The 9,960-nt window shown below is 43.9% G+C and overlaps 1 protein-coding gene across 2 annotated transcripts in view; it reads left to right on the top strand.

The window, feature by feature from the left end:
• Window positions 1–9,960, top strand: part of RAD51B (RAD51 paralog B) — a 627,537-nt gene that overhangs the window by 608,736 nt on the left and 8,841 nt on the right. For both annotated transcript variants that reach the window (XM_010846706.1, XM_010846705.1), the window contains exon 10: window positions 6,012–6,090. In XM_010846706.1, coding sequence (XP_010845008.1) covers window positions 6,012–6,090 — 79 coding nt within the window. The remainder of the gene's footprint in view (window positions 1–6,011; window positions 6,091–9,960) is intronic.

The raw sequence follows: 9,960 nt of genomic DNA, 5'->3' as shown, positions 1-9,960 counted from the left end.
ACTTTGCCAACAAAGTCCATCTAGTCAAGGCTATGGTTTTTCCAGTAGTCATGTATAGATGTGAGAGTTGGACTATAAAGAAAGCTGAGCACAGAAGAATTGATGCTTTTGAACTGTGGTGTTGGAGAAGACTCTTGAGAGTCCCTTGGACTGCAAGGAGGTCCAACAAGTCCATCCTAAAGGAGATCAGTTTTGAGTGTTCATTGGAAGGACTGATGTTGAAGCTGAAACTCCAATACTTTGGCCACCTGATGTGAAGAGCTGACTCATTTGAAAAGACTCTGATGCTGGGAAAGATTGAGGGCAAGAGGAGAAGGGGACAATAGAGGATGAGATGGTTAGATAGCATCACCGACTCGATGGACCTGAGTTTGGGTAAACGCCGGGAGATGGTGATGGACAGGGAGGCCTGGCTTGCTGTGGTCCATGGGGTCACAAAGAATTGGACATGATTGAGCAACTGAACTGAACTGAACTGAATGGTGAAAGTTTAATTATTTGTCAACTCTATGATTGTGTCTGCTTTCTCTTTAAAAAATTTTTTTTTGTATTTTAGTACAATTGTTAAAGATACTTTCCATTTACAGTTACAACAAAATACTGGCCATATTCTCCATGTTGTACAATACATCCTCAAGCCTAGCTTACCCCTAACAGTTTATACCTCTTTTCCACCCACCCCATGAACTCCCCTCACCCCCACCACAGGTCACCACTGGCTTGTTCTTCATATGTGTGAGTTTCAGATGGCAGTCTTTTAAAAAGTACAAATTCTCACAATAGATAGGATTGTGGCTCACAGTACCACACACCTGTCTTGTGGAGTTCCAGAGTTTTCAGAGCCGCACATGTCTGTACTCATTCTTACCCAACTATATATTTCCGTGAACCCTTAGAAAATTCTAAAACCAACTTCACATATTACACACAGGGTTGAGTGGGATAAAAACTTTTCACGAAAGTCCTGGATTCTATTAAGCTGCAGGGCTTATGTATTGAAGAATCCAGGAGGGCACTCGAAAACAGCACAAGTCAGACAATGATTAGAACACCCCAGCTGTATAGGTTGACTGACCTTCTGAAACAGCAGCCTGAGTTATCGGCTAGGGAGGGTTGTTTGCTTTATAAGAGGGTTATTTATTGTTTGAAAGGCACAAGGGCACGGGGTGCTCATTGAAGTCTAAAAGAGGGAAAAGTCAATATGTGTTCACAAGGACAGTGTGGCAAACATCACTTTTTTTCCTGAAATCTGTTAAGCTAAAAAGCTAATTTACACTTCTTCACTCTGCCACATAACACTAGAGAATCTTCAGGTCAGAAAACTCACGTTAAAAGCAATATGCATTTACCTTTACCCCAGGCCTCTTACCAGCGTGTTTGCTTTGAAGTGTTTATGGTCATAGGTTGGTTTGGGTATCTAACCACCCTGATGGAGTTCTCCTCCCGTTGTTCTCTTGTCAGTTTCCCTGTAGAAATTTGGGCTCCAGTCCAAACATATTTCATCCACCATGGCTGAATGAGCAGAGTAGCACCTTGTTCTAGATACTCTGTCTCCATTAATACAACCTGAGATCACACTGCTGCTGCTGCTGCTGCTAAGTCGCTTCAGTCGTGTCCGACTCTGTGTGACCCCATAGATGGCAGCCCACCAGGCTCCCCTGTCCCTTGGATTCTCCAGGCAAGAACACTGGAGTGGGTTGCCATTTCCTTCTCCAATGCATGAAAATGAAAAGTGAAAGTGAAGTCGCTCAGTTGTGTCCGACTCTAGCGACCCCATGGACTGCAGCCTACCAGGCTTCTCTGTCCATGGGATTTTCCAAGCAAAAGTACTGGAGTGGGGTGCACTAGATTTTTGCAAACCACATCTCCCACCTGACTGGTACTGAACTGTAGTGAACTAACACGTAATTCATTTTCTGAATGTTAAATCTCATCTTCCCCGTTCTGAAACCAGAACAAATTAGTCCCCTGTTCTTAAGGGCAAGGCTTTACATGTATTTCAATAAAATTGTGTCCTAAAGATTCATAGGGTTTGTCCCAACATTCTAACCAAATTGAGGTTTGTTTTCATATAATGGCTGTCTAATATATTAACTGTTCCTCTAAATTTGGTGTCTCCTGTTGCCGTATCCAGCGTCTCATCAGTGGGTTTAATTACATGATTCATGAGTCCAAATGTCACTTTTAGGGTGAGATCTTCTCTTAACTCCCTCTTTTAATCCAATACGTTTCCTATACTCTTTCTCTGCTTTTTTTTCTCCATAGCATATATAATCATCTAATATGCGATATATTTCACTACATATTCATTTTGTTTATTATCTTTTGCCTCCTTTAGAATGTATCTCCTAGGGTAGCAATTTTTTTCAGTTCTATTCCCTGTTGTATGGATGTGGTTGAATACAGCAGTGTGTGCATCCAGGTCAGTAAGTACGTTGAATATGATAGGACTGAGGATAGAATGCAGTACCTTCTACTAGAGGTTGTTACCCCATACGATTGTTACTAAACTTTTGGATACTTTCAGATGCATTTCATGGTATTAGCATCCAGTCCACCTTGTCTTCACTTTATCCAGAAGGCTACTGAGAATTTGTTACCTTTTTTTTGCTGAAAATCTGATAGTTTATGCTGGTGGTAGCCCTCTGAGCTATCAATCTGGAAGTTCTTTCCCAAAAAAGGAAGAGGGATTCATCTGACGTAACTGATCACTTCCTCTTTCCAACTGCATACAATCATCCTTTTGATAGCTCATTTTAAACCCTGTCCAACCCTTGATTTCCTGGAAAGGAGGTACTTCCAAGTGTGAGAACCTTCCATGTGAGGTCCTTCTGGCTCGAGCTCTGGGCTTGTTCACAGAATGGGCACATGCTTCCTGGAAGAGGAAGTCATCAGATGATGGTGGGTACACCACTGAGCTGAAAGGCTTAGGTTCAGGTGGCATTTATTGTGTTGCATTGGAATAGCATATCCTTTTTCTGATTCGAAGATTCTGTGGTCTATAAAATAAATTTTCAAAAATATAGTATAATAGTTTATTGAATACTGTTTATTTACACCCTTCTGGCTTTTCATGTCCAATTTTTCATGCGGGCAATGAAGATCTGAGGTTTGGTATATGTTTATTTATATTGATTTTTGATCTAAAGGCTTTTTATTTCTCTTTTTATTTCAATTCTCCATTCCTCTTTTCCCTTTCTTCCTGACACACCTGTGGTTTAAGTGTCTCCTCATCCCTGAATTATTACAGTAGCTCCCTATCTGACTCCAGGACTCCTGTCTCTTGCTTCTCCACCTCAGACTCTTCAGTCAGGCTAATTTCCTGAACCCAGCTGTTCAAAATGTGGTCTATGGACCACAGCATCAGCATCTCCTAGGAGCTCGCTAGAAAGGCAGATACTCAAGCCCCACTCAAAACCTAGTGAATCAAAATCTATGTGTCAGGACCTGCAGGTGATTCATACCAACATTAAAGCTTGAGAAGCACTGTCCTCTGTTCTGCCATTCCCCTACCAAGGAGCACCCATACATGCACGTTGAACCGTCCCTACATCATCTCTGTCAGAAATGATCCACTTTAATTATCAGGTGAGAAGTTTTTGACATAAAGATGTAAGTGTCCGCCTATACCATCTACTCATTTGTTCTGAGAATGAGCGCTGGTTTATCTAGATAACTTCAGAGCAGTTATCAAAATTGAGATTCAACTTGAATTGAATCCTTCAGGTAAAAACCAAGTATATTGCTTTTTGGTAAGTGAAAGTTAAGGGGAACTTGGGAATCATATGTAGTGAGTTGGTTGGAAATATTCAAACTGAGGTTTTTAGTTTGACACAGGTGTTTTTAAAGGTAATTTATTTTAGTTTTATTTATTTATTTTTGGCTCTGCTGAGTGTTCAGTGCTGCACGGGCTTTTCTCTAGTTGAGGCAAGCAGAGGCTACGCTTCATTGCAGTCCCCAGGCTTCTCCCTGTGGTGGCTTCTCTTGTGCAGCACAGGCTCTAGTGTGCAAGGGCTTCAGTAGTTGTGGCTCCCGTACTCTCAAGTACAGGCTCAGTAGTTGTGGCTCATGGACTTAGTTACTCTGCAGCATGTGGGATATTCCTGGACCAGGGATCAAACCCATGTCCCCTGCACTGGCAGGCAGATTCCACCAGGAAAGCCCAACACAGGCATGTTTTATACTTAATCTTCAACATTATCTCATTTAGGTGGGTGTTGTTATCTCCATTTTACCTACAAGGAAACTGAGGCTCAAAAAGGTGAAGTTGTCCAGAGCCAAAGTATTGGGTACGTTTCAGGCTATACCATAGGCATCCGAAATACAATGGTTCGCACAAGTGGCTCTGTACTGAGCTGGACAGGTGACCAGGTGGGAGGCTTTGCTGATTTATGAGGTCACCCAGCTTCCTTCCCACATGTTGCTTCATCATCCCCCAGGATGTGGTTGAAGCTGGGTCTGGCCCTTGGGAAGAGGGAAAGGGAAAGTGAAGAGCCCATACTTTTCTTATAATCCAGAAGTTCTACCTGTCACTTTTGTCATCTTCTGTCAGTCAAAGCTTAGCCACATCAGCACACCTAGCTGCAAACAAGGCGTAAAAATGTTGAAACCTGGGGAGTTGTTAACTGTAAGGAAGAAAGGATGTGGCTACTAGGGGGAGACTACACAGCCGTCAGTTGACTTGCCATAGGCATCAAGTTGATTAGTGGAGGAACCTTGATTCAAACTCCATGCCTACAACCTGTGATCTTTCTACCATTCTGTTCCACCCTTTCTCACAGTTGACAGTGAATGTTTGTTGAATTGTTGTAGATTGAGATAGTACAAGTGTAAGCCTTTGGTTATTTGAAATTATTTCTTCCTTCTCCCCTCTCTCCCTGATTACTTAAGTGGCTCTGTGCCAAACTATCACTATTTTTTGATGATGTTTATTTGCAAAACAGGAAACAGATCGTCATCTTCCTTCAGGAGAAATACAATAATAAAACATAATCCACCAGTTCTTAGAGGTTCTGTGGAATCATATGCAGTGTGTTAAAGGGTTAAATAATAGTAATCTTTTAACCATCAAATGACCATCCCTTTTAAAGTAGGTATCCTCATAGTAGAGTGCCATCATGCAGAATATTTTTGATACTTTGTGTTGGTTGGTGTGTCAGCCAACTGTCACCGCAGTAATGCTTTGTGACAACTTCAAAATCATAGAGGTGTGCATACAGTCATAATCATTTAACCCATGTGTATGTAGATCTCCTGGGGATCAGCTATTTAGATTGGACCTAACTGGCCAGCTCTACGTCAGGTGTCTCTCTTCCTCCTTCTGAGACAGCAGATTAGCTTGAACATATTTTTATCTGGCAGTAGCAGAAGCATAAAAAGAACAAGTGAAGTTTTGTGAGGCTTCTTGAGGCCTAGGCTAAGAACTGGCACAACCTATTAGTCAATGCAAGTCATGTGGCCAAACCTATGGTCAAGGATCATGGGAAATACTCTATGCCTCCAGGAGGAGGGAAGGTAGTCAGGTGGCTAAGGATGTGACTATAGACTTAGTGAAGGGTTGGGGGCCAACCAGGCAACCTGCCATGGCTCTGCCTTTAGCAAGTTATTTTGAATATTTGCAGTGATGTTAAATCTTTATCTTTTAGGGGTAGATTTGAATTTTTTAATAAAATAGCTAAATTTATGAATATAGTTAAAGGCTCAGGCTAAATGATCTTTGGGCGGAAAGGTAGCTATTTAAGCATGTGAGATAATAATGAAACTTGTATCTAAAACTGGCTCAAGAATATGGCCTTCATTGATAGAATAGTTGGAATTGATGTACAGCCTACCAAGGTGGTCAGTTGTTTGAAGGAATAACACTCATTTGGTTCTAAAATAATTTCAAAGTAAACAAACCTCATAGTTTGTGGTCACATGTTACCACTTTGCTTCAGAGTGGGAAGAGGAGTGAACAGAGGCTCGTCTCTATTTCCTTTGACTAATCCTGAGCAAATATGCTTTCTGTGCAGATTCTCATTGCCAAGTCCCCTCTGGCACCCTTCACCGCCTTTGTCTACACCATCGAGAAGGAAGGCCTGGTTCTTCAAGGTAAGATCTTCGGACGAAGCCATTTCTTTCATCTAATTATACTCAGCACTGCCCATTGTGGGTGATAATTACTGCTTTGCTCCTGATGGAAGCTCCTTCGGGACAGAATCAAAGGCCAAGAAGAACTAGCCGGTGATGTTGATCCTGATAAGATAAAAGAGGTTGGCAATTGTGGCAAGAATTTGACAGAGGTCAGGGAGAATTACAGAGTTCCCTAACAGAGTCGGACAACCCAAGAATGAGGGACAAATCGAGCAGGCTAGGAACTGCAACTCCTCCAGTCCTCTTTGCAGATCCCACAGGGGAAGGGACCCAGCCCTGCCTCAGAGCCTTCTCACTTAGCTGGGAAAAACCATCTGGGCTGGCAGCCTGTGGGGCACTTTGTCATGGCTCCATGAGCACCACTTCCTCGGCCTCCGTCTGGTTACTCTATTTCCTCCCCCTGTACTCAAGTCCCGACTAGGGACCAGGCCTTGCAGACCTGCACTTTGTGACATGGGCCTGAGTTCTGACTCACGGAAGAGCCCCTCAAGGCCACAAGCTGGAACTAATTCAACAAACAGGGGAGAAAGCGGATTGAGAGGCATCATTCCTTGATGTAGGATCAGGGTGGTTAGGAAAGGTGTCGTTTGATGGCAGGTCTGCAGAAAACAATGAAGAGGAGGGGTTAAATTCAAACCCCATTGAACTTAGCCTGGAGGGTCAGATGTCCCACACTGCTTTGTAGATTAAGAAGGGTCCCCATAAAAGTGCTCAGAGTACACATCTGTCCCCCACTGTTGGGCTGGAGACGTCACCCAGAGATGCTTGGCACATGTCTGCTCAGAACCTCCGAGGAGCATATTGTCTTTGCTGTCTGTGGGAGGAATATCTGCCCTTTAGGATTTTATAAGCTGAATGTTTTCCCCAAGTTAGGGGAAGGGTGAGATAGGGTGAGCCCTTACAGTATCCCCATGGAGACACCTTGCATTATAAAGCTCTAGCAGGACTTCTAGGCAGGTGGCTGGACAGTGCTTCTGACTGAGGAACAGGCTTCAGCCCTCCCTTTCCTTGCCTTCTAAAGCATCCACTTCTTAATGGATCCAGAAAGCAGCGTGTTTGTTTGGTGTAGCTGAGCTCCACAGCAGGGACTCGGGTCCAGGGAAATTTGGAGTAAGAACTCCTGACCTTTGGCTCTTAGCCTTTGACTTATGCTATCCAAGTTCCTTGGTAAATATTTTTTTTTACAATTGCAAATATTGTTTTCTGACAAAGAAGCAGAGATTTTAAGACCAGATTAAGCAAAGCAAACAGCAGGCCTCTTTGTTACGGACTCTCTAAGGGTGTATAAGTAATAAGCAATCAAAGAGCTGGACTTGGGTTTACCCTGTGCGGTATGCCCTTCGGCTTTTCATATTTAGAGCCTTGCTTTAAAAGATTAGAACTCCAGCAAATAGCAAATTTAGATGAAGATTTCAAGATGTTCTATGCAAGATTATAAGGTAATTTCAGGAAGGAAAGAGCCCATTCTGCCCAGATAGTTTGTAGGAGAGCCTTGATATGGTGTCTATATCTTGATCACTGGGCATTTTGGTAAACAACAGTCGAAAGCCTGGTCTTAATTGGATAACTTTGGGATAATATTGTGGAAGCGAGATTCACAGAGTTGCCTCTCTGACTCTCATTGCTAAGATCATGATTTTGACAGGAAAGAGGAAGTTGTTTAGGGAAAGTAGAAACTGAAACCACAGTAAATTGGTAGGGGTTAGAAAGCTTCAAAGAAAGACTATTAGAAATAGTTGGAAAAGGAGAGAAAGTGGATTACTAAAGGAGGCTGGCCTGGAACCGGGTGTCCAGGAAATAGAAACATTCAGGAAAGTGTCTGATGATGCAAGAATCCCAACCAGTAAATAAAAATGTCTGGGAGACCTCAGAGCCTCACCTGTTTGCTTTTGAAGCCACACCTTCCTCTCTGAGGTTTTTTGGAGGCAGCAGGAACCTTCTGCCCCTATCAGCAGTGCCATTTCATGTAAACCTCTGGGCATTCCCTCCCCTCTAACTATGTGCTCCCAAGGCTTTAAGTAAACAAAAAGGAGCTCTGATCCTCAGAAAAATGGGGGCCCCTCCTGTATTAGACCCACCTTGGATTTCCGTTCCAGTTCTGGTATGTTCTTGAGAAAATCTCTCAAATCCTAGTTTTGTCAGCTTGAAAAAGACAATGTTGACCTTGACTCAGTGCTCTGCAAACTGTTTTGTGACTCATTGGTGGGTCATGAAATAAAATTAAGGAATCACAACCAGCATTGGGGGAAAAAAAAAAGAATAGAAAATAACAGATTATATCACATATGTTGTACTGCTTTGTGAAATATTTCCTGTGTGATTGCGTGTGCATGTACCTGCATTATGAATTTATGTACAGAGGTTGCAGTGCAAAATGTTTTTCTTCATTGCATTGTAGTTATCAGCCTGGCTGATCTCTAAAGGCCTTCCCAATTCACCTTTATCTGATTCTCTGAGGAGATGATGTACTTATCATTCACTGAGCTCAGTAGAGTTGTACCCTTGAGATCTCCACAACCTGGAAAGTAAAAGCTTACTTTCCCCCCAGTTTTAACAGATGACTGAGCTAAAACACACCTGCACCATTTCCCAGGTTTAAAGCAAAGAAAGCTTTGATCCCTGGGTGATAACCTTGGAAATGTCTCAGAAGTCAAGGCCAAGAAGCTTTTCTTGTGAGAGGTTGTTCTGGCATGATAGTCCTGAATTGGCATGCAGGTTGGCACCCACAGCTGTGGGGAGGTGGGGGCACGTACAGTCCTTGTCTGAGGGACATAGAGACAGAGAGGGGAAGGGCTGGAAGAGTGAGGGCAGTTCCTGGGTTACCAACTAAAGAAGAGCCAGCGGCTGTGGCTCCACTTTCCGTCTTTGTAATGGAGCCAGCCTGGGGTGGCAGGAAAAAACCAATCCAAATAGGCTAGCCTGGCTTTTGGCGGGGGTGAGGGTGGGGGTGAGGGACAGAGCTATTAGTGAATCTGGGAATGATCGCTGGGTGCCTTTTATCCCCTTAGCAAGCCCCGAGATTCCTACCAGCCTGCTAACCAGGAGGTTTTATAATACCTGAAGAGCTCCTGAGTACAGAAGCAGAGGGAGGGAGAGAATAAAAGGTGAGGCCCACATTGGATTTACCGGCTCCACAGGCCACGCCCCACCCCAGTTCTCAAGGATTAGGATGCTGAGAACAAGCCAGCCACCGGGGGCCTTTCAGCCTTCCCGCCCTTTTGTTCACAGGGATGGGAGGGACAATAAAACGGCAGGCTGGGGAGACTGAGGGGCTTGGTTAGAGATTTCTCAGGCTGCTTTTTGAAACACTTGAAGGAGCCGGTCCATGCTATTGTTGTAGTAAAATAGAAAGCGGAACTATTCTCCTTTCGCAAGGAAAAAAGAAAGAAAGAAAGAAACCCCCCCACCCCCCACCCCAGCATCTTCAGGAGGCTGCTGGGCTCAGGCTGTTACCATGGTAATACTGCGTTGTTCACATCTTCTTTGTCTCCCACTGGTCCAGGATCCTGGCCTCTCCTGGTTGAGCTCAAGACTCTGGAAATACTTGGGCCCCTGGACCCTGGAAACATTTGGGCCCCCAAGGAGAGGGATCTCAGAGCCCCCAACTTCTTGATGGTTCAGACTCTGAGAGGGACCAGGTCCCAGCAGAGGAAGAGTTCAGCTGTTTTGTGCTACTCAACTGGGAAAGGTGGAAGGGGGTCAAGAAAGATCCTATTAATCCATTTTCCCTTTTGTTCCCAGAGTTCACCGTGAAGTCCCAGTGCCCACTGAATGGGAAAGCTTAGAGGTTTGACTAGCCCAGAGTGAGGCCCAGTGGTGCCAGGACCT

The sequence above is a fragment of the Bison bison genome, unplaced genomic scaffold (genome assembly GCF_000754665.1).
Source record: "Bison bison bison isolate TAMUID 2011002044 unplaced genomic scaffold, Bison_UMD1.0 scf7180017864239, whole genome shotgun sequence".
Taxonomy (NCBI): domain Eukaryota; kingdom Metazoa; phylum Chordata; class Mammalia; order Artiodactyla; family Bovidae; genus Bison; species Bison bison.
Note: the sequence above shows the minus strand (reverse complement) of the source record. Positions and strands in the feature narration are given on the sequence as shown.